General features: G+C 41.8%; 1 protein-coding gene across 1 annotated transcript in view; it reads left to right on the top strand.

Annotated features, from left to right (window-relative positions):
- The first annotated feature begins 1024 nt into the window (after positions 1–1024).
- Positions 1025–27967, top strand: part of TLL1 (tolloid like 1) — a 92562-nt gene continuing 65619 nt past the window's right edge. Inside the window, exons 1-8 of the mRNA XM_045552648.1 lie at positions 1025–1203; positions 2864–2988; positions 4612–4722; positions 8069–8149; positions 9647–9799; positions 10681–10798; positions 19073–19251; positions 23800–23905. Of these exons, the coding sequence (XP_045408604.1) occupies positions 1025–1203; positions 2864–2988; positions 4612–4722; positions 8069–8149; positions 9647–9799; positions 10681–10798; positions 19073–19251; positions 23800–23905 (1052 nt within the window). The remainder of the gene's footprint in view (positions 1204–2863; positions 2989–4611; positions 4723–8068; positions 8150–9646; positions 9800–10680; positions 10799–19072; positions 19252–23799; positions 23906–27967) is intronic.

Raw genomic sequence — 27967 nt, 5'->3', positions numbered from 1 at the left:
TTTCTTTTTTATTATTAGAAATTTAAGAAAGACACATACCACATGGAAAAAAATCTTATCTTTTTTGAAGAGTGTTTCTGAGAATCTACATAAGATACATTTTTACTTTTGTATTATATCAACAGATTTTAAAATTTTAGATAATTGTTTCTCAGATTTGGAATTTATAACTTTCATGGGTGTCATTTTAGGGGGAAATTTATTCTGTGCGTATGAAATGCCACCAGAAAATCATTTTGTCTTTTAAGTAGAGTAACATTGTCTAAAGCATATGTATTAGAACTTTCTAGAACTTTTGTCAAATCTTACTTTTCCCAGGAGTTTGCTTAGTGGCTGTCAATCACGTAGAAATAGTTGACTTTCACGCCTTCGCTGCCGGTGTCTGAGGAGATTTTTGTGGGGCCTCCCTGAGCAGTCAAAGCAGCTGCTCAGACCTTCGCGTGGCGTCATTCTTCGCCCGAAATGCAGCGTCGAAGAGGCACCGCACACGGGGAACGTGTGATGGGCACACGCTCCCGGCTGTCGTGGAGTCTTTGAACTGTCTCCCCAGAGCCGTGAATCTCGAGATGACTGATCTTCTGGCTCAGTCCTGCGTTTCCTGAGCGTGTCAGTGTGGTGTTCAGAGGGAAGGACTAATTTCCCATAACTGCATCTGATCATGTACACCAATAGGATGAGAAAGAAAGGCAGCCACCCTTTCACTGTTTTTTAGACAAAGTGCACGGCAGTGATCCACTCCGGACTGGAGAGCTGGGAGCACTCGTTCTGGGAAGTGGTGAAATGTCCAGCACTTTGGTTGTAGGCAAATCTGCCAGGTGAGAAGCACACCTGGGCTCATCTTGTTACACAGCCGATGCCCCAGTTCATGGTGTGTTCCACCTCACAGTTTTGTGCCCCACAATATGAATTTTGGGGTACTTGAAGTAGTATTTAATTTAAGAATCTAGCATTGAGGATTTACAGGGGAGCAGTGCAGGCTTTCTGTTGTATTTTCAAAATTAGATTGAGGACTCAGAACATAATTATGACTGAGAACGTCATTATGAAATCCCTGTTGTTGGCGGAAGCACAGTCAGGACATGGAGCAGATACCTGCCTGGGTCAGCGGGGGCGGGTTTCTCGGGAGGCTTCTGCAGGCAGCGTCCCCAGTGTCACCAACTTCCTGGCCGTGCGGTGCAGCGTGCTCTGCAGCGGTGACCCGCTGTCAGGCGTCTCAGTGTTAATTCAAGTAAATATATTCGTTTCCTTGAGGGTGTTTAGTTTGCAAGTGTTTTCTCCCGCGTGGACTGACAGGCTTTGCCGCTGGCAAAGTCGTACTTCTCTCCTTTGTGGGATCCCTTCTGGCAATCCACTGTGGCTTCTCTCCAGAAAGATGTGTGTTGTTGGTGCTTATAGACTCATACGTATTTCTGCACACGGGTGTTCAGAAATCATAAACTTGGAGTCTTCTTAACGCTGATCGCTGGACCCCAGCATCACAAAGAAGACCACTGGGGAATTGGAAAGTGGGTGGAAGAGACGTCTTTTAAAGTCAGGGTGCAGGAATCGCAGTCTCGGATGCTCATCCTCACCATATGCTGTTTTATAAAGTGCACTTATTTGGCATCTGCAGCAAAAGCACTCTGTCTTTTTCAGTCTCTGATTAAAAAGAAAATTTCTGTAGTACACTGAAGGCAAATAACCTTTAGGAGAAAAACAAAACCTGCGGTTTTCCATGTAGTTTCAAAATTGTTCTTCCTGACATTTAATTTTGGTCTATTGGTTGGCTTCAACCCCCTTTCTGACCATTGGAATCCAAACAGAATTCCAAACCAATAGTAAATATTCTAATTGCACTTGGACATTTCCCTGGTATTGTCTTCTACGACCAGTTTCCCATATTACTTTTAGTTCTGATCTCATTAATCTCAAATGGATTAGATCTTAAATGGATCAAATGAATGATAATTCATACTTTTAAAACTGTTTCTGTCCAACTTTTGTCTTTTGATGCAAAATAAATGGAAAATACGGTATAAAACAGAAAACAAAAAATATCAATGTGGATTTGAGAATTTTATGTATCTCGTTGCACTCGAATATCTCATATATATTAGATTATAATGCAAATTCTAAACACGTTAATATGAGTCGTCATGGTCCACCTTCCTATACCAATGCATAAGTGAAATATTGTAGTGTACAGAAATAAGATGTTTAGATTTAAACAGAAGATGAATTAAGGGAAACTTCAGATGTACACAATATGAAGAAGGAAACCATGTCTTCTAAACTATGTGATAGGTTGAAAATTCTAAAATATCTATTTTTTTTCTGTTGATAATACCAAGACATAAAGATGTGTCTGGCTGACAGTGCGTAAGTGGGTTGGCTTGGCACTCACTGCTGCTCACTCTCAAAGAAATACCTGGTTTTCTCCTGAAGCAATTTGTGGCGTATTCAGAACTGCCAAGCTGTTCTGAAGCTGGTAGTTCAGGAGGAAAGGCGAGAAATAAAACGGGTTTCTGTACTCCAGACCGTTTTCTCTCTCTGTAAGTGTCGGCCGCCTCACGCCTTTCCCAAAAGTGATGCTTTTGCTTCTGCGAAGTGACTTGTCCTTGGCCTGCTGCTCTGTGTTGGCCACAGTCCATCAAGACAGGAATCCTCCTGCCCGGAAAGGCCATTACAGGAGAATAAAAACCTAAGCCACGTTTGAGTTTTATTGTGCTTGTGCTGCTTTTATTTAAATCTGGGACTGAAACTCCATCATGTTGGGTTGAGCGCCCCGGTTTTCAGGTCAACCAGCTGACTCAAAGAAGGGAATTTATTCTTGTAGAAAACAATTGCTACTGATAAAGGTGATGACAGTGATCACTCTTTGCAGTGACCGGGAGCTTGTTAACAACGTGGACTGCGAGCCCCTCTCCAGACCTGCCCGATCAGAGCTGCGTGGGAACCAGACCCCGCCGCTCCTGTGCAGGCTGAGCCGGAGCAGGCTGGGGTCCACACGTAGCGGCACTGAAGAAAGGAGGGACGGGCGGGGGGTCTGGCCCAGTCGCTGCCCACGGTGATTTGCGTGGTAAACACGTGTGGTGGAAGCTTTAAAGAACTAGCAAACTTGGATTTACCTTAAAAGCTCAAAAAAGCTGTAAAATTTGTTGTTATGAAAACCGACAGGACCCATACTGTACTTGGCTCAGTGTTTGATTTAGGTCATCCAGTTCTCAGGACGTCTGGCTTCAGGGACCCAGGAGTGTTGGTTTTCCTGCTGTGTGTATATGAAGCTGATTAGACTCTGGATTCAGTTTCAGGCAGCAAACCACCCTCTCAGCTGGGGCTGCAAACTGTTCCCCAGACCCTTTGTGACTGTGTTTCTGCGACAGTAGGAAAGTAAGCCTCTGTTTACTTCTACCCACTGCCTTTCCACTGGAAACAGGGCCCAGCAGGGGGTTGAGGAGACAGATCTGACTGTCATGAAGATTTTTCCGGATGTCGAACTGATAACCCACCTTGAACTCATTTCTATTTTCCTCCTTTCTAGATATTAAATGTACATATATATAAATCTAACCTCTTCTTATCTCATGTCAGTTTTGTATGAGGGAACTAAATTGGGTAAATAATTTTATATGATAAACCTTTGTTCAAAGCCTAAAGCACTGCATAGCTTTTAGGATTGAAGTTTAAATTTCATAGATTAGCTAATTTTATTAACTGGTTCTTGATAGTGCTAAAATTCATCAATAGTTTGCCTAGTTTGGACTCAGATAGACAAAGAGGCCATTTTATTGTGATGCTAATGCACATTTCCAACCTTAACAGAGAAACGCACCTGCTGGTTATAAATGAACTCCCGTTATTCACAGTGGTTTATAGAGCTTTGCTTGATGAAGTAGCGTAAAACACTGGGTATAAAAGATGGAATCAGAGTGTTTCCAGGTTTTAGGGTAATGATTTGGAGGCTCCTGAAACTATGGACCATGTCTTACTTGTCATCAGAGATCAAAGACCTGGCTCTAGCATTGCCAAGGTCAGCGTTGCCGTGAGTGTTTCCTCGGTAGTTAGGGACCCACTTCGTGGAGACTCAGAGACAAGGTCGGCTTTAGAGAAACTGTCGTAAATTGTGTGGCGTGTGAGGAATCGCTGTGCCAGGACCATGTGCTTTTGTCCTGCCTGCCGTTACTGTATAATAAACTATCATGGCACACGGCTTAGTTGCTGTTACCTCTCCGCCCGCCTGTCTGTGAGGACCGGCTGCAGGTCCTGGTCACAAGCGTCCACAGGAAACGCGGCCTTCTTACACACATTCACATACTCGCAGGTTAGCTCGCCATTGCTTGTTTCTCTGACTTTAGAACCCCCCCAAATCAGGGACATCTTATTCAAGGAAACTGCTGTTCCTCCCCCCACAGACACCAGAGTGAAACCTGGGTCCTGCCCTGTCACAGGTGACCGACGTTGACACTGTGGCAGGTCCAGTACGTCCAGTTGCGGTGACTTTCTGCGATGTCTGTCCCTGTTCCAGCTACGTTTCCGTCCTCTGACCAGTGTTTTCCTCATTGTGAACAGCTTTGTTAGCATTGACTGCACTCTGAAACGCTTTCCATTTTAATTCAACTTTTCTTTTTTTAGCTGTGTTTTGGGGCGACATTGCCTTAGATGATGAAGACTTGAATATCTTCCAGATAGACAGGACGATTGACCTTACACAGAACCCCTTTGGAAGCTTGGGACATACCACAGGTACGGTTGATTGTTTGATTAATGTTATATTCATTTTGGAGAAAATATACTCTTGAAATGTTACCGGTACTCTCTGAGTCATTTTCAGTATCCCACTGATCAACTTCGATTTCCTGCACCCAGATGAACATATTTAGAAATTTAGGTTTTATTCATGGTTTTCATTTTATTAATTAGTTTGACCAACATGTTGCAGTGTTTGCTGTGTCCCAGGCTGGTCTGAGTGCTTTGCGGATATGAACCTGGAATTCTCATAACAACCCAGTGAGGGCAGGTACTAGTACTGTGATTTACAAGGCGAGGAACTGAGGTGTAGAAAGTTATATATTAATAGCTTTTTATCGTAGCACGGTCTGGAAGTGGCCAGGTTAGAGCCGGCATTGGATTCTGAGGAAGGCCGAATTTCCTGCTCTCGAGCACTGCATTGACTTGGTAAAATTTCTACTCTGTATTATTTTAGAGAAAATTTGCAAGGTTAGAAAGATAAAATTTCTTTTTTTAGTTACAGCTAAAAAATTTAATTGATGTCATACTTTTTGATCTCATTGCATTTCCCCTTTTTACTATTTTTTATTTTCCTCTTCTAGTCCATGAAAATAAAATATGTAGTTTCTTTCTGGTATCTAGCAAAACGTAATATAATATATATTATAGACTGAAGACTTTTTACTGGAATCATCTCTTTGCCCAAGTTACTTTTTTTTGCAACTTTTTACTATGACTAATTTCAAACATATGACAAAATTGGTAGGCTAGTACAAGGAGCACTTGTGTTTTATTACCATATTTGCTGTGTTTGCATGTATGCAAAAGTGCATATAAAATTGCATTTTGAAATCAATTCCTGAGAATACAGCATGCTAATATTAGGTAGTCATTATTCCATGTAATCAAAATAGCATTATAACATCTAAGACATTTATTTAAAAATAGAAGTTTATAAGATAAAACATAAGGAATTTTTTAGGATAATAGCACATACTACTTAATACTAGTATCCTTTGGCCTTTGTTATATGGCCTGACAATCTTTTCTGAAACGTGCCAACGTAAGGGCGAGATCCTGCTTTGCAGCATAATCACACGCAGTACATTCCCGTGGAACGTGTTCCCGGGTAGAGACTCCAGTTGCTGTCTCACATGTGACGCTGCCGTGAAGACAACGTGTCCTGAACAGTGGAGCAATGATGCAACTCTGCAAAATCCTAGATTTATTTTAAGTTGCATTTTCAGCTTTTATTAGCGTTTTCATTAGCTTCAAGTCTTATTTAGGTCATTTCTTTAACCTCTCTCCCCCATTATTTTGAAGCCATTAATCTTCTGTGATTTAAAAATTTTTAATATTATTTACATTTATTTCATTTATTGTTTAAACTCTGAGATAGTAATAGTTGGAAGAAAAAATGTTATTTCAGATATATAGAATAAAACAGATTATATAATAAAAGCATTTATTCTAAATGTTTATGGGAAAGGTCCACACATTTAAAAGTTCAGTAGTAACTTGCACTATTCAGTTGCATTTCAAACAATGTAAAAGTATCTTACATATTTTTTCTCTTTTACATTTCTTGTAAGTTGTTTGTACTGCTTTGACTGTATTTCTCATTTCCTAATTTCAAAATATATCATCTTTGCCATAATACTTAGTTAATTTGTATATTTTCATGGTATTATAAAATGTGAGAAATAACCACCTTCCCTTTTTTTCTATTCCAATGAACTGCCTACATGGAATTTTATTTCAATTGCTATGAAATTATTCAAATTTACTAAAAATATTATTAAAAACATGTTGCCTTTGGTAGTTTAGGAACTACCAAAGGTAGTTTTCCCAATTTTATAATTACTATATCCTTAAATTACCTTAATATTAATAAAGACATTTCTTCTATCTCATAATTAGCCACCTTATAAATCTACTCAGATGTGTTTCTGGCCTATTTAATACAAATATAGTTGCTACATAGTGGTCATTTCATGCACATAAATGCCACACTTTAAAAATGTTTCTTGTAACTGCTTAGGAATGAAAACATTTAAGTATTACCTCATCTTTCTAAAATGCTCAATGAAAAAATTTCAAAAATTTCTCTCAAGATGCACAGCAAAAATGTGACCAGCAATGCAAATAATTAAGCAGATTATTATCAGCAAACAAGAGCTCTAACCTACTTGCCTTATAAGGACTGACTTGATTTTTCTTTTAAGAGGCTTATATGGCAATAGATTTTATTACCATTTCTGTTTTTTTTCTTTTGTTTTAGTTTCAATCTAGGTAATTAAGCTTCAGTATTAATTTTAAAGGGGAAATAGATATTGGAAAGAAATAGTTCAGGTGATCTGACGGTGGTCTGTGGTCTTTGCTGGCTCAGCTCGAAGGCTGTGAGCCACAGACGTCTGCAGCGCTGCAAATCCACCTGCTCTTGGTCTGATGTCGTGCGTGGTCATGTTGGCTGTTTGCGCAGTGATAACACTTTCCTATTGACTAAAAGCATTCGAGGAAGAGAGACTAGGGGACAACACTGGGAGCGGCATTGCATGAAAGCCCTGGGATGGAGTCAGGGGACTGATTTTTTGCCGAATGCTGTGCTTCCTCGCCTTAGTGCAGGGATCCACCTTCTCCGGTCTTCGCTGGTAAAATTGCAAGGAGACATTTTCCCTTATTCCTATCCCTTCCTGCTCTTGTGCACCATAAAATTCTTTACACTCTATTTTTATAAACTTTTCAAGTCACATCGTGTAACAGAATATATTTTGTGGCTAAACATTCATTTGGAGTTTTACCTTGTGGCCTTTTTCTAATTATGTGCCATTGGTTTTTATAAACTAGAGAAGCCAATTTCCCATATTTAGTTGAATCTAGTATAAAATATGATATGCTTTTAAAAAGTTTTCAAAATTGATGGAAGCTTTGGAGCAAAACTTGCACTGCACATTTGCTCTTCTGATGTTTTTATTTCCATTTGCTGATTTGGCATCTGAAAATATTCAGTTTGCGTTGGGAAAATAGCTGGGGTGCAGTCAGCAGGGGCACCATGTGATGTCAAGGTCACAGTGAGGAAAAATGTTTCAAATTATCAATACATGACTCAACTGTCACCATGCCCAAATAAAGCCATGTAGATGGCCGAGTCTCCCCCACCCCTTGTTTTTAGCCTCCAACATTGGTTGTGGTAGAGTTTTTACCCTCTTGAAAGATTCACAGATATTCGTGACTCTAATGATTTAAGACCACACAAAAAATACGTCCAAAGAGAAATCAATGTCGCCTTATGCTGTTGTTTATTTGCAAGAATTTTAATGGACTTTAAGTTTAACTTAATTGTTTTTTTTTATTCTTTAAGGAGGACTTGGAGACCATGGTATGTCCAAGAAGCGAGGAGCCCTCTCCCGGCTTATCGATAGGATAAGAAGAATTGGCTCTGGTATATCAGTGTTTAAAGTGTTGCAGACGCTTGACTTGATGTGCAGTGAATGTTATACTCATAGCAGTTCAGTTTATTAAAATCCGTGTGCCATGGGATGTGAAGTATTTAAAGGATATTTGTTGAGAAATTTGTATTTTGTTAGCTCTCATTTGATGTAAGTTTTTTAGAACTTGGAATAATTCAAAATGTTCCTTTAACTTAAGAGTCTCCTTATTAAAAATGTGCCAGGTGTTTCTTTTATTGTTGATACTTAACTTCCAGTTAATTTGGTATCATACCAAGGTACTTTTATAAAGCCTGGCGCTTCATCAATTTTAGTCAAATGACAAAATATGGTCTTTGTTTTGAAATAAAATCCACTTAAATTAAATTGACAAACTGATTTATTAAATTAAAAAATAGTTAAAATGTTTTTGACCATTCAAAAAAATTTTATTTATAAACATTCAGAAAAACTGCCTCTGGTTTCATAATTAGTTAATATTTATAGTGTTGAAGTTATTAACAACTATTTGTAGATTTTAGAATTTTTTTAAATTCCTCTATTCATAGCTCATACCCTAACATTTCTTGAGTTGATGGCTTATTAATTGAATATTCACGGTACATACTTTCAAGGAATAATTTTCCAAGCAAAGGTGCTTTGCTCCAGGATCTGGAAGAGACACACACTAGGGACACAGGCACAGGGTTGAGACATTTAATGCTTTTGTGTCTGAGTCAGTACTAGTGGTAGGAAATCGGTACTGACAGTGACAGATGAATAAGAAAGAATAATCATGCAAATTTAGGAAAAACAGTAACAAAAACATTACGAAAGGTCGCCAAGAAAACTGAGAGACTGCAGACTCGAAAGCGGCTCTAGAATAGAGTTCGTCTCGTGTTGCCGGCCGGTGCTGTGCACTGGCCTCCAAATCCTGCCTCGCACCTTGGGGTGACTCGAGAGGGAGCTGGGATGGAGGTGGCCCAGTGTCCCAGTGACCTGGACCACGTCCCTCTTAGTTATTTTATTTGTCTGTACAGTGTAATATTCGGGATTTTAGGCTGTACTGTGGTGCATCAATTCTGATTTAAAGGGGATTACGGAGTTAGCAGGAGCAAGAAGAGTCTTGACTATCGCGGGACCGTGTTAGACAGTGTCTGTTTTACCATCCGCTGGTAGGTTGGTAGTGAGCTAGTCAGTTAGAAAACATAGAGCAATTCTTCTGTGGCCTGTAAGCACGCCTGACTTCTATCTGCTTTAGACTATTGTGGAAATTCATCAAAATTCGCTCATAGAGCATTAAGAGACAGTATTTTGACATGAAACACTCAAATATTTTAAGGCTTTTTTCAAGTATGCAACATAACCGAAGTTTTCCTTTAGTGCGTTTTGACTTCAGGCATATTCATACAAATATGTAAATGAGACATTTCAAGTTTTGTCCTTTAAGAGGTGAGCGACTCCCCGACCGAGAGCTTGCATTTCACAGCCTGTGTCAAATGTCGCTGCAGGCCTGGAGCACAACAGCACAGCCCAGGGAAAACCGTCTCTGCTGCCCTCAGTGCAGAGTGAGAAAAACCGGGTTCCCAGAGCCGCCACGTCCCGCACAGAGAGAGTGTGGCCCGGGGGCGTCATCCCCTACGTCATAGGCGGCAACTTCACTGGTGAGATGCTCCCGGGGCGCCGGTCTGGACAAAGACGTGCACACTGTCACACAGGTTCAGTGTGTGATTTTACAGAGTATTAACATTCTATGTAACATTATTAAGTCAAACTTGGAAAAATACTCCGTTAACCTAGGTTATTAGTTTAGAATGACTTTGTTTTTTTTTTTTTTTTGTTTTGTTTTTTGAGACAGAGTCTCGCTCTGTTGCCCAGGTTGGAGTGAGTGCCGTGGCGTCAGCCTAGCTCACAGCAACCTCAAACTCCTGGGCTTAAGTGATCCTACTGCCTCAGCCTCCCGAGTAGCTGGGACTACAGGCATGCGCCACCATGCCCGGCTAATTTTTTTCTATATATATTTTTAGTTGGCCAGATAATTTCTTTCTATTTTTAGTAGAGACGGGGTCTCACTCTTGCTGAGGCTGGTCTCGAACTCCTGACCTCGAGCGATCCACCCGCCTCGGCCTCCCAGAGTGCTAGGATTACAGGCGTGAGCCACTGCGCCCGGCCTAGAATGACTTTGAAACTGAAAAAAGTGTCCTTAGTCTTATGCTCTAAGGGTCTGCAGGACTGCTCTGGCTTTAGGCTGAGTTTCACATGTGCCGTCAGACCTGAGCCTGGGAGCGGCTCCGCCCTCACCTGGGGGGGAGTGCGGGCCTCTCGCAGAGCCCCGTCCCCCGTCCTCGTAGAGAAGGCGCTTGGGCCTCCTGAGTACAAAGCCAGTGTGCGTTCTCCACAGTGACCCACCACGGTGCTGGAGCCAGCGTCCTCTGGCTGGTGACAGTGGTGACATTCCCAGCTCCCAGCCAGCCGGGACAGGACCCCGTGAGCCGCGCTCCTCCTGGGCGGCTCTCGTGGGATTCACGTTGCGCATTTCTTCCAGGCAGCCAGCGAGCCATGTTCAAGCAGGCCATGAGACACTGGGAAAAGCACACGTGTGTGACCTTCATGGAGAGGAGCGACGAGGAGAGTTACATTGTGTTCACCTACAGGCCTTGTGGGTAAGTAGAACCAGGGAATGACTTGCGTCACGTTTAGAGGGAAAAAAAATTAAGAATCCGTGATAGGAGTCATTTGCTTAGTATTTTGTTCGTAGAGAGTCTGAGTTTTGCGTAGGAGAATGTTGCATGTTATGTGTGCACACGTGCTCTGGCCGCGACCTCTGTGCGTCTGCCGCACGCGTGCTCCTCTGCTGCCTCAGCTGCTCCACCTTGTAACGTTGGTATCCCCAGCGCCCCTTCCTCCTGAGTTGGGAGCCTCGGCGTTGCTGCCCAGTGACCCTGTCGTGCTGCCTCCAAGGTCTGAGGAGTGAGTGTCTGTCGATAGTCACCGTGACCTCTTGGTTCCCACCTGCGTCCCGAGCCAGTCATGTCCCCGTCATCACACACCTGGCCTGCTCCACCCCCTCCCCGTCTGACCCGCCGTCCTCTGCCTCTGGGGTTATCTCTGGGATGCACTGGCCAGAGCGAGGGGCCACGCTGTCTGAGATTCCTGCTGTTTCCTCCCACAGGGGTGTTTTCTAGACAGGGTGATGACAAATACTTTCTTCAAAAGAAGAATATATTCTTTGAGTTGTGAAAATGCTGCATGAAATTTCAGGAAGTATTTCTACAACAGTGTGCTAATGAACATTGTTAATATTCAATTAATTGAAAGAAATATGTTTTCTAAGCTTGTTTAAAGAAGGAACACCCACCTCTTCCTTTTGCATCAATATCCCAGAACGTTCTGGGAAATGCCATCCTGAAACAAGGCCTGAATTCCTTGATCTCACATCTGAGGGATGCCACGAACTTAGCGTAGCTTCTGTTTCAGCCCCCGGAAAGCCCACAATCCAACCGAGATACCGTGATAGCCGCTCTCCGAGCAACCTTGTGCACTCCAGCAGGCTTTACTGTGGACGTTTTCAAACTTCTCTCCCCTGTATTTCCACTTAAGTGGAGGTTGTATCTGAAGATGTGATTGAACTCAGCTTCACTTCTTTTGCTGAGAGTGCCTGGCAGGTGCGGGCTGTGCTGCTACGTACATCGCAACCCGCCTGCGGACGCGTGTGCCTGGACCTGCCGCTTCAGTGGCCACTGCCGTGCGTGATCCATGCGCCCAGTGGTGGCAGCTGGGCACAGGTCCCCATCCTTTCAAAATAGTGCCTTTCCAATGCTGTTCTTTTTAAAATTCCTTCCACACTGATTATCTGGAATTCTTCTATAAAGAAAGACTTTCCTCTAAAGTGCTAGGCTATTTGAATACCCCATAGAGCAGTTCATAAAAAGAACTCAATATAAATGCTTAATTCTTTGAGAGAAAATAATTCTTGCCCTAATGACATGTACTTTTGGGGGGAAAAGTATATAATTTCAGTAGATCTTGGAGGGGGAGCATGATATCATCTTTGTTTTACCATATTTTCTTAGAACACTTAGTTTAACTTAAAGTAATGTATTTAATTTTAGCCCTATCCAAGTGACATTAAGGAAAATTATATATCATTACCTCTCTAGATATTTTTGGATAGTGCCACAAATAGTCATGCCTTATTAAGCAATGTTTCCTTCTAAATTACTCTAAATTTGGCTTGATAAGTTTTGGTTACATTTAAAATGCCTCCTAGTTCTTTATATCTATTTAATATTTAAAAGGTCCAAATCTAGACGATCCTTCCTTCCGTCTGGCTGTGTAATATAGGGGTGGATACAGCTCAGCTTACGTATTTCTAGACACGTACTGTATTCCGATCAATACGTCTTTTCCTCCTTCCCACCTTTCTGTTCGGAAACACAAACACATCCGAAGCATTGATCACGTATTATTTTATTGCTCAGTTTGTGTTTGCAGTAAATTCATATTTACACTAACTTCCTTCCTTTTCAAAGTTTGCCACTTCGCTTGCTTTATCCTGCCCGATTGTCTTTTTCCTGCTCACTGCCGTGTCTCATGTTCTTGCTCACGACGTTCTTGCCGCTTGGGATGCCTCTTCCTGTTTACCAGTGGGTCTCTCGCACCTCCTCCTCCACACCCGTTTCTGACCTGCCCACAGCGGGGTCTCGCCCTGCCCGTGACTGTCACGTTATTCTCCCACAGCGTGTTCAAATTCTGTCCTCCCCAGTGATGGGGCGGTCACTTACCGCTGTGTCCCTCATGACACCCGGAGCCTGCTGTCCATGCAGGCGATCAAGAAGGTACCGATCGTTTGCACATCATCTGCGCACATTGTGACAGTCTGTACGTGCACCAAAAGAATGTAAGACGTTGTCTTTTACATGAGAAGGATGTAAGAATTGAAAGGGACAGTTAGGAACATGTACTTCAGTCATGTTAGAGATGTGAAACTGAAGTCGTCCTTGCCCAGAGCTGCTTAGATCTGCGGCTGCACTCCTGAAGTTGGACCCTGGAGCACTAATGTATACGTGCACTTCCGACTTCCGTAGCAGTGATGTTGCAATTTGGCGATTTGTTTGCCTGTATTATTTTTTTCAGTGATAGAAAGGAGGAGACCTTATATAGGAGTTGATCACTGGCCCAGTGACCATTCTCATCCTCTTGTGAATTCTGAATTTCATTTAGAATTATCGTTATCGACCACAATTTAATAAAACAATTATTTCATTATTTTTTCTATGATAATGCTGTACTTAAATCTCCTGAAAAGTCTTGTAAATTATTAAAGAGTTTGGAAGCTGATATTGCACAAAATACTTAGGGTCAACTAGAGTAAGATATTTGTCAGATCCAACACTTAACGCTCCTATTGGACTTCAGGATTGGATCTTTTGTCTCTTGGAGCTGTGTCAGTAAGTGTGTGGCGTTTACAACATCTGGTGTCACTCCACGGAACACGCACAGCCTGCATGGTGGCGCTGAGGGCAGATGGATCAGTTCTGTTTCCAACTTTAATCTGGGAGGGACACATCTTACTATTTAATATCACTCTTGTCACTTCTGTTGAGCTAACCCACTGAATCAGGCAACTTGTAGCTCTTGTAATCTTTTAAAATAAGAGCTAAAATAATTTTCATATTTACAGGAGGGACTATTAAATATGGAACCACTTGCGTGTTTTAGAATATTATATTTCCCACACTGATCTGCTACAGCCAGCTTTTATTCAGTTAATATTTATTGGTGCCTTTTCCATGTCGGGGCTTTAGTAGGTGGGAAAATAAAAAAATATAATAAACAAAAGGTAGAGGTTAGAACATTTAGCTCCAGTGCATTTCCTGTTTTTAAATTGTGTTATAACTGGACATATATGTTTATATTTATCTACATGTATGTTTGTATATATGTGTACATGCTTGTGCAGGGTTCAGGGGAACCCCCTTGAACTTCCAAAGAGTCACTGAAATTACTGAAAAGGTGCAGATTAATAGGAGTAAAGGCATGCAAATTTATTTACTGTGTAAATATGTGTATTATTAAATATTTAACTTAAGCTTTCAGAATGAAGACCAAAAAGTGCAGGGAAATTGTCCATTTTTATTCTCAGGTTCAACAAAGTGTGTGCAGCTGTGTAGAAATGTGGCCAGACAAGAAGGGTATGTTCTAGTGCTGACAGACTGAGTGGGGAAACCGAGGTAGCCCTGTCTGTCTAGACTCTTCTTGGTCTCTCTGAGCAGCGTCCTTCCTCTGGGTGTGGCAGGGCCTTCTGGAATGGGGGTCTTACGACCCACGGTCAAACAAGGCATGTCAGGTAGTTTCTTTATGGCCAGTTTTTACACAGAAAGGTGGCGGGATGTTGGAGCAATAGTTTCAGGGCCACGGCTGGCTTGGGGAAAGGGCTCTGGTTTCTGTGGCCAGCCTCGGGGCGGAGCGGGACTGAGGCAGGAGCATGGGAGGAGGTCAGAGGAACGGTTGCTTCTGAGGCTGCCGCTGAAGCCCTCGCTCGGGGTGTTGTTTCCGAGCCCCAGCACGTGTGCAAAGGTTTGGTCTCTTCGATCCGCCTGCAGTAGGACGAGCACCTTGACCCCTGCCCTCTGATGGGAAAGGTTCGAACTGAGCTACGCGTAGTTTTCAGTGACTAGCTATTGTCATCAATAGCATTTATTCTTCTTGTAAAATGCTTATGAGCAAAATGTGAGATTATTTTATGGCAGAGGTTGATTTTATTCTTTGTGAGAGATTTATGTAACCAAAGGTATTATCTTAGTCTATTACATAACCTTATTTAACTAAATATCTTCTGTTTATACTACCTCTGTTTTTCTATTAGATATTTAACACTTTTACATTTTTTAAATCTATGAATCTTTAATGATTGCCAAAAAGCAACCAACCAAACCAAAAACAAAAAGAAAGAAAGAAAGAAATAGAGTTAACCTACTTAATTTCTAAATTGTGTGTTTTAAGTGGTATTTAACATTGGTCTATTTGGTTATTCAGATTATATTAATAGTCACTGGTTGATCCTATGCTGATTGAATTCTCGTTTGTGCCACTTGTGCACTAACTTGGGAACACAAAGCTGAACACCGAGTGTTTTCTGTCCGGGAGGAGCTTGTGCAGTGAGGCTGAGGGGTGCACCAGCCAGGGGTCTTGTCTGCAGACAGCAGAGATGGGCTGAGTCAGGCAGAGAAAGTGAGTTATTGGGAAGTTACTAGACAGTTTATAGTCACAGTAACGGGAACACCGGGGCGGTGGGGGGCCAGGGTGAGGGCTGCGTCTCAGGGGCATGCGTTGAACCCTCACTGTACCTGGCACCACCGCTGCGTTGGAAGATCCCTGTGCCACAGGGTCTCCTGTCTCCTGCACTTCTGCGATCTGCTTTCTAGAGAGTTCCACTGCATGCCAGGCTGTGTTCTAAGGGCCGAAGGTGCAGCCTGAGCAAAGCAGGGGAGCCCTGTGCTGCAGACAGCTCCCATTGTGGGGGGAGGCAGAAAAGAGATGAAAAGCAATGACTGAAATATAAAATGTACAATTTACTATAAATTCTAAAGGAAAAAGGGAAGCAAAATGAGTGGAGCAGGGCAGCGCTAGTGCAAGGACTTCAGGAGGGTGAAGTGGGCCGGGTGGGCATCGGGGGAACAGGCTCCGGCAGGGGGAGCAGACCGAACGTGGAGCAAGGTCCTGCCGCCCAGCGAGGGGGGAGGGACAGGGACAGTGGTGGGGGAAGAGCTCTGTGTGGGGAGACGTGTGTGAGTGTCGTTTAGGGTCTCATGGTTTTCTGTTAGGACTTCAGGGCGCCTGTGTCAGCCAGCTTAGCGCATTCACGCCATGGTGGCAGCTGACCCCTGAACTCGGGGTGCAGAGCAGCAAGTGCTGTCCCTCACCCACCCGCGTGTCGTCCTGGGTGGCTGGCTCTGGTGTCCGCCCCACGGAGAAGCCCCCCGGAGCCTGTGAGTTCTTGTGCGGGTGGAGTAGGACGGTGTGGCCATCGCGTGTTGGCTTTTAAAGATTCCCTCCAAAATTTTCACTGTCTGTGCTTCTGTGACATTGTCCAGAGCAGGTCATGGGACCAGACCCCGCGTTGGTGGGGCAGGGAGTGTGATTATCTGCTAGAGAAAGGTACGGGACGTCTCAGAAATCACCCCAGTGCTGGGAAGACACTGCTGAGGGCACGGACAGAGCCGGGGACGGTGGCAGATTGTTGCTGGGCCAGCAGGGGGGAGCCGGGGAGTGGGTCGTTCTGGGATAGATGGAAACTGCTGCAGAAAAGCGTCCCGGGAGACTGGGCAGGAGCAGGTTCTGGAGGGGAAGACCGGGGACATGCTAACTGAGATATTAAGGTCTGTGATTTATCCGAGTGGCCAGGGCGAGAGGGGCCGGGTAGCGAAGCCCGCTGGGGGGCAGCCTGCCCCGAGTGGCTGCAGCGACCAAGAGGCAGAGGTCACCGTCCTCCTGCGTCTTACAGCGGTGACATCTAAATGTGAACGGCCACTTTTAAAGAGTTTGTTATAAAAAAACTCAAAACAAAACAGGAATTGAGTCATTTTAGTGAAAAAGCACATGATGATTAACCTAAGTAATTGGAAATATAGCCAATGAAAAGGTAGAACGATTCCAACTTATGGAAAGTTCCTGAGGTTCATCTGGTCTCCCAGCCCAGGCGAAAGTGAGGAGTCTCGGATTTCGGTTGACCCGATTGCCGTCTGTGATTTAGGGAGCGTGGGGCTTTCCTACGTAGGTGTGGCAGTTTTTCTTGAGAGAGCACATAGACCCTATGCTGGTCATGCTTTGAAAGGGGCAGACAAATCAGAAACAAAAATTTAAGAGCCATATACAGAAAATAGCATCAAACTAAGATACCATTTTGTCATGTTTAAGTCAAGTTGTTATAAATGGTGCTGCCCTGTCATTCCATACCGAATATTCGTCTCAGCACATCTATAATTATTTTTTAATCTGAGAGTCTAGAATCTTTCTGTCCCTAAGACTGTCGGTTAGTCAGGGACCAGAACAACATTTTTCTTCTTTCGCAGGACACTGTAAAATAACAGCTCCATGAATAAGGGAATGTGGAGTCTATTTTTCCTTTCCATTATGAAACTCTATTTCATAGGAAATTGCTATGGGTACAATTATGCTAAAAATGGTGTTTTAGATTAAAGAAATTGACCACATTGCTTTACTGTCTCCCAGACTTTGATTTCCACAGTACTTCCTTCTCTGAATGCGACCAGCAAGAATGACTCAGTGTGGGTAATTTAGTTGCTATATAATTATCCGATATTTCTGTTTCATTACTAGTGATTCAAAGTAGCAAATATTTCATGTTAAATCTCCCCTAAATTAGCAAGTTTTATAGTTTTCTGCATCTAATACTTTTTGGGCATGTAATAAATAACTATTGGAGTGTATAATAAGTGTCTAGGTGTGGATTAAACCATATTATTTAAAAAAATAAACTACCTGGGGGCAAAAACACAATTCACTTTCTCCTCCCCCTCCCACCAATTACCTCTTTCTTCTTTCTATTGCTGGTTTAGTCAGTTTGATTAACTGACACGTATTCATAAATAGTGAGTACGAATCAGTTCATCTAACTGGCGGAGGATGGGCTAAAATGCTTAAGCATTTAAAGACTGTGGGACAATACTGGGAAAGGGTGGGCTGGAGATGCACCCATCGCTGGAGATGTGTGCGTATCAATAAATTGAGGAGAGTTTGCAGAATGATATTCCCGGATGTTTCACACGGTGCTGGCCCGTCCACGAGAGTCTCTCAGAGGGTGAAATAAAAACCACACCGAGTCATTAGGCTGAGCATGTGGCACAGATCACGTGAGTTTCATGATTCTTTGAACTATGACGAGTCAGCTCTGATGTCCCTCCACCCGCCGTGCTGCCGTGACGGAGGCCCAGACTGGCCGCTTGCGAACAGCCGATGTCCGTCTCTCAGTCTGGGGGCATGAGGGCCCATGCCCGACAGGCGCGAGAAGTGCCCCTGCTGCGTCTTCACAGGGTGGGTGGAGGGGCCTTTCCCCCAAGGGGAAGGCGCCCCTTCCTACGTGCGCTGACATCAGTGCCGTCCACGAGGATGGAGCCCCCGAAGGCCCTGTCACCCCCAAACACCGTTGCCTCAGGGGTTAGGCTTCAAAAATGAGAATTTGGGGGGCACCTAAACATTCCGTCTCTAGCACCGGGAACCATTAACCTCAGGTAATTCACCTTTTGAAAATAACTTTCTTTGATTAACTTCTCTTAAAAGTTTTCTCCTTTTGTAAAAAACAATTCTTCTGTGAGTAGGAAAAATAATATCTTTTATGATTAACCAATATCCTTCATGACTATATTTAATTGTTTTTTCAAAGAGAAAAATGAACCTTTTAATACTGAAGTAATGTTGGATTATTTCGAGATAATCACATCGATAAAATAGTTACCTAAATAATTAATAGGAATTGTGAGGATAAAATTTATATTACAAGTCAATGCACATTGATTTATTAAACTATTGTATATCATTAATGTCTTAACTAATAGCACATTAGTCATTGTCATAACTATCTTATTTTCTGATGTATCTCCTTAATACTTCTAAAATTGATTTAGGGCATGTCTTCTAATGTGCAGATAATTGCAAAAGCACTTGAACTGATTATTTGGAAACTTTTGTTATGCGTAAATTTAAAAGGACACCAGAAATTAGCCACATTTATTAATGAAGGGCTATTCTGCCTCTGGCTGTGTTGGACGGTTCAGGTCACCACAGTTCCTCACAAGGTTGCACTGTGTTGCAGCTCACCCCACGTCACCCCACGTCACCCCACGTCACCCCGCATCTCCCCACGTTCCCCCGCGCCCCCCTTTCCGACTCAGCCTCCATGTTCTGCCTCATTCCAGGTGCTGCTCCTACGTAGGCCGGCGGGGAAACGGACCTCAGGCCATCTCTATCGGCAAGAACTGTGACAAATTTGGCATCGTTGTGCACGAACTGGGCCACGTGATAGGCTTCTGGCATGAACACACGCGGCCGGACCGGGACAACCACGTGACCATCATCAGAGAAAACATCCAGCCAGGTGAGAGGCTGTGAGGGTTCAAGGCTGACTGAACATCCTCGGGCTGTACTTATGCAGTTTACGTCTAACTTTAAAAAATGCACACTTATTTTTTGATGTGGTAGAATCAACATTTTGCTTGAATAAAAATTACCCATGATGATTTTATATTTTAAACTTTTTTCCTAGAGACTGAATGATTGCATGTGTTTTTTAGACTTGTTTTCTTTTTGAAGATTTAGCTGTTTTATTTCTAAATGTCTGTGCTTTCCAAGCTAGTGAACCATAAATTAGCATTATTAAATCTTTCTTTTTTACATAAGTACTTTCTGTACTTAGTTCTCTATAACTGATGTCATAGGGATTTAAAAAGGGTCCAGGGTTTGCCATGAGATGCGCTGCAACCACAGGGATCTATGTTAACGCCAGCTGCAATTCCTGGAGAAAATCCCGTTTCCAGGATAGTCTAAACGGTTTTTTGAGATTTGCCTCTTAAGCTTGCCTGCACTGTAGACAAATTCTTAAGAATGTTTTCAGTGATGGAAATGTGATTTCTAATTAGAGCATAATTTTCTCTGATAGTTGATGTTTGATAATGGCCTCATTGTAAGGCTTTTTATTTGTTTAACTTTTACATTCATAAAGATCAGTGCATTTCAGTTGTAGAACAGAAAAATCTCTTTCGGAATTTTCTTGTAAGTTTGTATTTTAAGCATAAGCAAAGCAAAAATGTGTTCTTATTTTCTTATTCATGGCCAATGTTACTTAAACATTGAATTCCTTAGAATCTTCTGTAATTACCAGCACCGATCATCGTACACTTGGTGCCAATTATTTGTTGAGGCAATATTAGGCTTTGGAGACACTGTCATGAAAGACATACACTTAGTGTGGGGTGTGTCAGACACACGAGTGACGGCACGTGGGTGCAGAGAGTGACAATGGTCACATCCTGAGCGCACTGCCGAGTCCAGGCAAAGTGTGAGGACACGCACTCTGCTCAGTCAAGGGAGACGCTACAAGGAACTGAAATTTAGAAGTAAAGCGGGAATGTCCCCGATGGACAGGTGAGTGATGAAATTTCTAGGCTGCAAAAACATTGTGCTCAAAGCTAAAATGAAAGAAAATGGAATCATTTTTGTCTGCCCATGTGGTTACATGTAAGTCACAAGCAGCTTAGTTGGAAATAACCTGGGAGTTTAGATCATAGAGAATATTCTGTGTAAGTGTGGGAGATGTAGGTTTTATTCTCTAGCTACAAAGGATTATAGACAGAGGAAGTTCAGATTACAGAAAACGAGAGCTCTGTGCGTCAGCGGCAGGAGTCTCTGACTAGGTGTGGGGAGGAGGCACCTGGGGTTGAGGAAACTTACGAGGAGCCCAGATAAGTAGCACATGCTGGAGACCGGCTCCCAGTCAGGGTGGGTCCATCAACAGGAGGAGAGGACAGAGTCTTTCAAAGCCACTTTGAGAGGAACATTGTCATGGGATGTGAAACCTTCAGGGATTCATTTCTTGGCAAGAAGATGAATGGTGATACCATGACATGAAACATTCGATGTAGTGGAACATTAATAAAGTAGCATGTTTTTGAGAAAGGGAAAAAGAAACAATGATTTCATTTAGCATGTGTTTGAATTGAAAAGCCTTTGGATGAGCCTCATTTGGGTGAGCCTGGACTTTAGGATGTATCTAAAGATAAAAACGTGGTGTGGAGTCGACTGTCCGGGGAGACGCTGGAGGGAGAAGCAAGAAAAGTGGAGGGTAGAAAATGGAGAACAGTATTCAGTGCAGCATCTCCCAGACTGAGCAGGTGTTGTCTAAGAGGCAATAGAACAGGTACTGGGCTGTGATGTCCTGGAAGCCAAGGGAAGAAGTCACGTCAGGAATGATGGAGTAATCTGCAGAGTTGTGTCGAAAAGAAGCAAAGCAGGTTTATGCTGTGCTGTGTAGATGCATCTAGCGCCCCAGCCAGCTGCCAGGGCTCACCTTGTACCTTACGTCATAAGGAGGGAGATAAAGAGGAAATAGTAATTCTGAAAATTACTCTACCAAATAACTTTCCTCTGTTTGCCAAACATTTTATTAGGTGGGCAAAAAAATTTATACAGGATATAACTTTCAAAAATCATTCTCACTCTTAAAGATAGGATTCTGGTTCAACATAAGTATGTTCCTAAAACAAGGAGCAAGTGTATAAGTAGCATAAATAGATGTAAAATCCTAAAACAGTACGAGGCAAATTATGGCTATTCATATTTTTTTGACTAAACCTTCAGGCCTACAAAAAAAATATTTATTTAGTGAGATTTCCTGAGCAATTGGCACTTCTAGAGCAGAGGGACTCCAGTATGCAAGTGTTTATGTTGGAGATTAATCTTCAACAAACTGACGACTCGCCCTGGCTCAGAAACTCAAGATCAAGTGTGATTCAAGGGCGATGTCTAACAAGTGCAAACTTCGGCTTCACATTTATATGCAAAATAGGTGACTATGACAGGAACCCAATTGGTATAAGGACTGGATTACTTTGATCCACGTTAGAACAGGCTTTCAGAGAATGAGCTTGTCATTTCTTTTTATTCTGAAGTGTGGTTTCCCCTGGTGCTCCGCATCTCTGATCCCCTTCCCTTCCTTCATGGAGTCAGTCTAATTGTCTTTTATTTGGACTCATATGGCCATGTTCTTTTTATTTATTTATTTATTTATTTATTTACTTATTTATTTATTTACTTATTTTTGTTCCAGTAGATTTAGGAGAACAAGTAGTTTTTGGTCACATGGATGAATTTGTATAGTGATGAGTCTTGGCTTTTAGTGAGTGCACCTGTCAACCCGAGTAGTGTACACTGTACCCCAGTAGGTAACTCACCCCCATCTACTCCCCCACCCCAGTCCCCAGTGTCCATTACTCCACTGTACACTGTACTCCCCTGCGTACCGTAGCTTAGACCCCACTTTTAAGTGAGAACATGCAGTATTTGGTTTTCCATTCCTGAGTTACTTCACTTAAGATAATTGGCCACGTTCTTTTTAACTAATAAAAAATACTGTGTCATGGACATGTTAAGTGCTCAGTTACACGTGTTGAAACATATTGCTGCAGTTGCTTAATGCTCTGGTTTCAGAAATTTTTATGGAGTATTTTGCTTTGGTTAAAGAATCTGCTCCCATATTATGCTCTAAATTGCAATATTAGTGGGTTAATAACTATAAAGTCAGGTCCATAGATTTTTGAAAATCTGACCTTGAATTGGATACATTGTATTATACTTAAAATCCTGATGAAGTTAAGAGTTTCAACAGCTGTCGTCTCTGTTGGGTGTTTCCTGAGAACAGCTACAGTGGCGTTGACACATCAGAGATCTGTAGAGCACACATCCCACTATGACAGCTGGTTAGTTAATTTCCATTTATTTATTGTGTGAATTTGTTAAAAGATGGACCAAAACACTTTGATTTGGGTCTTGGGTTTTGTAACTTCTCAGACTTAATGCTCAAACGAGGATACTGGATTTCCTCATCACATGCAGAGGAGACAGTATCTTCTGTGGCCTCACTCCTTTTTGCGCCTTTTTGGAAAAGCCTTTATTACTATGACATGTTTAAAACATATTTAATTGAAGTATAGCAGTTGTAATAAGAAGCCAGTTAGACGAGTGGCATAACAGTGCCATTTTGAGCTCCAAGCACGAATTTGGGATTCAAATAGCTCACCTTGATTTTTTGATGTTTCAGAGCTTTCTAAGTTACGTAAGTGACAGGGCTTGCACCCTTTGGCTGCTTAGATTGTGAAAGCTGAGTCACCGGAACATAAACTCTGAAGAAATACTTTGTTTCTGGAACCGTCTGGATCTACATATTTAAGTCTGCATTCTTTTCAAATTTCAAGAAACATGTTACAATACAGATACAAACAGGCAGTTGAAACACCTGTTATGACTGAAGACATCCAGAAGTTAAAATAACAGATGTGGAAATTTAAAAAAATAATAATTATTCTTGATCTCAAAATAAAACCTTCTTTTTATCGAGGAGAACCTTGTTTCATTTTAGCGTGACAGTGGGGGTTTACGGCGGCAGTCTGACCTGGGAGATGCAGTCGCGTGGCCAAAGCCTGCAGAGCCCTGTGTGTTCTGACGGTTTCTGTGCTTTTCGGCATTGTTGCTTTAGGAGTATGACTTTTGTTGCACCTGGAAAATGTAGTCATAAGAGAAAAGTGGGAAGCTGATTAGATAAAAAGATAAGTTTGGTTTCTTTTTAACCGTAAAAAGCAGTAGGATTTTAAAGAAACAGATATTATGAGGTGGTAAAAGAGTATGCATGGAAAACAAACCCAGAGTTGTGCTCTGGCAGTCCACGGTTTGCGCATAACACATCGTTCAGCGCAATATCGCTCTTTCAGCTTGGCAGCGGGCAGGGGCTGCCTCCGCACGTGCTGGTGTTGTGTGCGAACGTGCAAATACGATGCAGCAGCAAGAAGATCGGGAACTTAGTTGAGGGTAGATGCGGGTCTGCCAGGGGCTGTTCTGTCCTCATTTCTGAGACGTTTCTATCCCTGGTCCTCAGGTCAAGAGTACAACTTTCTGAAGATGGAGCCTGGCGAGGTGAACTCCCTGGGCGAGAGATACGACTTCGACAGCATCATGCACTACGCCAGGAACACCTTCTCAAGGTTGGAGTCGCAGGTTATACCTCTTGACTTCTAATTCCTTTCCTCCGTGCGGCTCCTCGCAAAGCTGTGCTTGGTGTTGGCGCTAGAACCGCCTCCAAATACTGCTGCCCCGCCGCAGAAGTAAAGTAGGAAAATAGTTGATTAACATCCATAGCCAATACCAGGCCCTTAAAAGAGATTTTAAAAAGGTTTTTACATTTTCTTCCCAGTATCTAATTTCAAAGTAATAATTAAGATGATATAAATCATTTAAACTGTTTTATATTCCTAAACTATAAAAAGTCCAATTAAAATGATTACCAAACCAATCAGCATGTAAAACTGGCAAAGCATCATTTAATGGAAATCAGGAACTCGCAAGTTAAATAGGTCACTCTGCTGTCAGGCGTAATGTCACGCTCTGTGTGACTGTTTCATAGTGTGTGTTTTCTGTTGCTCAAATACCGCGTATGGCCAAAAACTGCTGTCACTTAATGAATTGTGAAAGAACACCCTAGGAAAACATATTACCTCATACAATTTAGAATTATGTCTCACCATTTATTAACTTTAAAATTACTCCATTAATGACCGAATGCTATTTTTCAAGAGTGCAATAAATTTGGGTTTTGATCTACTTCATTCTAAAGACGATGCCGTCCAGCAAATAGCTCCCAGGTAAGGAATTTGGAACTGTCGAATCCTCGGACTCATCCCTGGCCCCATTTATGCCCTTTTTACACTCATCTGTTCCTTTCAGCTTGTTCTTCCCAGTGACGTCTATTTCACAGTTCATTAATATCTACTTTGAAGGGGAAAAATCAAGTTTATTTTCGTGTTTTTATAAACAATTCTTAGTAAAAAGTAGAGTAGGATGTGCACATGAGCTGTTCATACTAGGACACATTTTAAAATTTCCCTTTTTCCAAAAGCAAACTTTATTATTAGAAAACTTCAGTGTTCACTCCATTTAAAAAATTATTCTCTTCTAAGGCATATTATATATATGTGTATGTGTTCAAATATAGTAACTATCCTAATGCTTATTGTTCCCATAATTGAATTTAAGGTTCAGTAGAAATACACCCATAAATTTGGCCTGGAATTAATCATAAAGAGTTATGAAATTTTATTTTGAGGTCAGTGCATGGAATTGAGGTTTCCGTAGAAACATGCAGCGAAGGGGGCTGGGCTCCTGTTCCACCAACGCCCCTCTCGCTGCGGGACCACGTCACTCAGGACTAGCCTGGGTTCTGGTTCTCCGGGACAGAGGAGGCCTGGAGAATTTATTCTTTCTGTCCTTCATAGGTGGTAGATCTTTACTGAAGTTTTAAATACCTATTTCCTCCTTATTCAATGCTCTTTTATGTGTTAAATTGCTGATTTCCCCACAAACCAAGTGGTCTTGCTGCTGAGACTCTGTCTCCCGACACCTGCCTGTGGGCTGCTCGCCGGCCAGTCTCGACCTGTTACTCTGTCTTGTTCAAAACTATTCTGTTCATTTTTCATAAATACATTTGCATTTCTGCAGCACAAGGGATCCTATGTAGTAGTCTGATTGCTCCAGTTCAGATTTTTTAAAGATTTTTTACACCTTTAAAGAAGCTGCTTTTCTTAAACTCATATTGAAATGATTGCTTTCAGGAAATGAAACTTTTGGCACAATTCTCATCCCCTCTGCCCAAAGTACTTGAAGTTTCTTTTTGTTAATTGTGGAAAAAACATATACCATAAAACTCACCATCCTAATTATTTTTAAGAGCGTGGTTCAGTCCTGTTAAGCATATTGACATTACTGTGAAACAGACCTCCAGAACTTTTTCATCTTGCAAAACTGAAACTCTGTACCCAATAAATAATAACTTCCCCTCTCCCCCCTTCCTCCAGCCCCTGGCAGTCACCGTTGCGCTCTGTGTCCATGAATCTGAGATATTTCATATAATTGAAATCATGCAGTGTTTGTTGTTTAGTGACTGGCTCATTCCGCTTAGCACTTAGTAAAGATGGATAATATTCCACCGTATGCACACACTACCTTTCTTTATCCCTTCATCTGCCAACGGACATCCGGGTTGCTCCCACCTCCCGGCTGTTGTGAATGATGCTGCTGTGAACACGCTGTGCAGTTACCTCTCAGAAGACCCGCTTCAGTTCTTTCAGACGTGCACCTGGCAGTGGGATTGCTGGTCATATGGCAATTCTATTGTTAATTTTTTGAAGAACCTCCATGCTCTTTTCCATAGTGGTTGCACCATTTTAGAATTCTGTCAGAAATGCACGAGAGTTCCAATTTTTTCTCCACCTCCTTATCATACTTGTTTTTTTCTGTTGTTTTGATAGTAGCCATCCTCCTGGGTGTGAGGTGGTATCTCACTGTGGTTTTGATTTACATTTCTCTCATGATTAGCAATCCTCTTTTCATATGCTCAGTGGACATTTCTATATCGTCTTTGTAGCAGTGCTTATTCGAGTCCTGTGCCCATCTTTTAATCAAGTTATTTGATTTTTTTTGTTCTTGAGTTGTAGAAGTTCTTTATGTATTTTGCTGATTAACCACTTATCTGATACATGATTTGCAGATATTTCTGCCATTCCATAGGCTGCTTTTCCATGCTGTTGTGTCCTTTGATGCACAGAAAGTTTTTATCTTCAAAGTCATCCTGTTTGTCTGTTTTTGGTTTCATTGCCTGTGCTTTTGGTGTCATATCCAAGAATTCATGGTCACATTCAATGCCATGAAGCTTTTCCTTTGTGTTTTATTCTAGGAGTGTTATAGTTTTGGGTCTTATGTTTAGATATTTAATCTATTTTATGTTAATTTTTTCAGTGTTGTAAGAAAAGCATTCAAGTTTATTCTCTTGCATGTGGATATCCATTTTCCCAGCATCATTTGTTGAAGACTATCCTTTCCTCATTGAGGGGTCTTGGCACCCTTGTCAAAGACAGTTTTTCTGTCCTCTCCATCTTATTTTCCTGGTCTGTAAGTCTGTCTTTATGCCAGAACCACACTGTTTTTATTACTGTTGCTCTGTAATGTGTTTTGAAATCAGTCCTCCAAAGTTGGAGTGTGGATTTTCCAACATTGTTCTTCTTTTTCAAAATTGTTTTGGCTATTTGTTACCTCTTGAGATTAGATACAATTTTTAAGATAAATATTTCTATTTATGTAAAAAATGCTGCTGGGATTTTGATAGGGATTACATTAAATCTGTAGATCACTTTGGGTAGTGTTAGCATCTTAACAGTATCAGTCGAAGGAATCTTTCCTTTCATGTCTAATTTCTTTCAGCAATGTTTTTTAGTTTTCAGTTTTGTAAGTTTTTCACCTGCTTTATTTCACGTATTTTATTCTTTCTGATGCTATCATAAGTGGCATTAATTTCCTTTTTAAATTGTTTGTTGTAAATGCATAGAAATACAGCTGAGTTTTACATGTTGATTTTATATCCTGCAACTTTGCTGAATTCATTTACTGGTTCTAACAGAGTTTTTTTGTGTGTGTGGCATCTTTAGGGTTTTCTGTGTATAAGATCAAGTCACCTGTGAACAGAGATAGTTTTACTTGTTCCTTTCCAATTTGGATGCCTTTTATTTCTTTTTCTTGCCTCATTGCTCTGGCCAGCACTTCAGTGCTATGTTGCGTGGGAGTGGTGAGAGTGGACATCCTCACCTTGCTTTTGGTCTGAGAAGAAAACGTTTCAGTTTTTCATCATTCAGTGTGATGTTAGCTGTGGGATTTTCATACACGGTCTTTATTACCTCAATGCAGTTTCCTTCCATTACTGGTTTGCTGAGTGTTTATCATGAGAGGGTGTTGAATCTGTTAGATGCTTTTTCTGCATCAACTGAGATGATCCTATGGTTTTTGTCCTTCATTCTGTTAATATAGGTATTTGAAGGTTTTTTTAGTTTTTATTGTTCTGAGCCCACAGAGTCTGCAAAAATTCCAGTTGTTCTCATGATTGTGAGCCATCAGTATATTTAGGGAATCACTTATGGCAAGAATAGGGCTGGATCTACGGGGCCTTTACAGGCATGAATATTTTGTAAAGTAGATGCCTTTGAACTGAGGGATGCTCACTT

Source organism: Lemur catta, chromosome 5 (assembly GCF_020740605.2).
Source record: "Lemur catta isolate mLemCat1 chromosome 5, mLemCat1.pri, whole genome shotgun sequence".
Classification (NCBI taxonomy): Eukaryota; Metazoa; Chordata; class Mammalia; order Primates; family Lemuridae; genus Lemur; species Lemur catta.
Note: the sequence above shows the minus strand (reverse complement) of the source record. Positions and strands in the feature narration are given on the sequence as shown.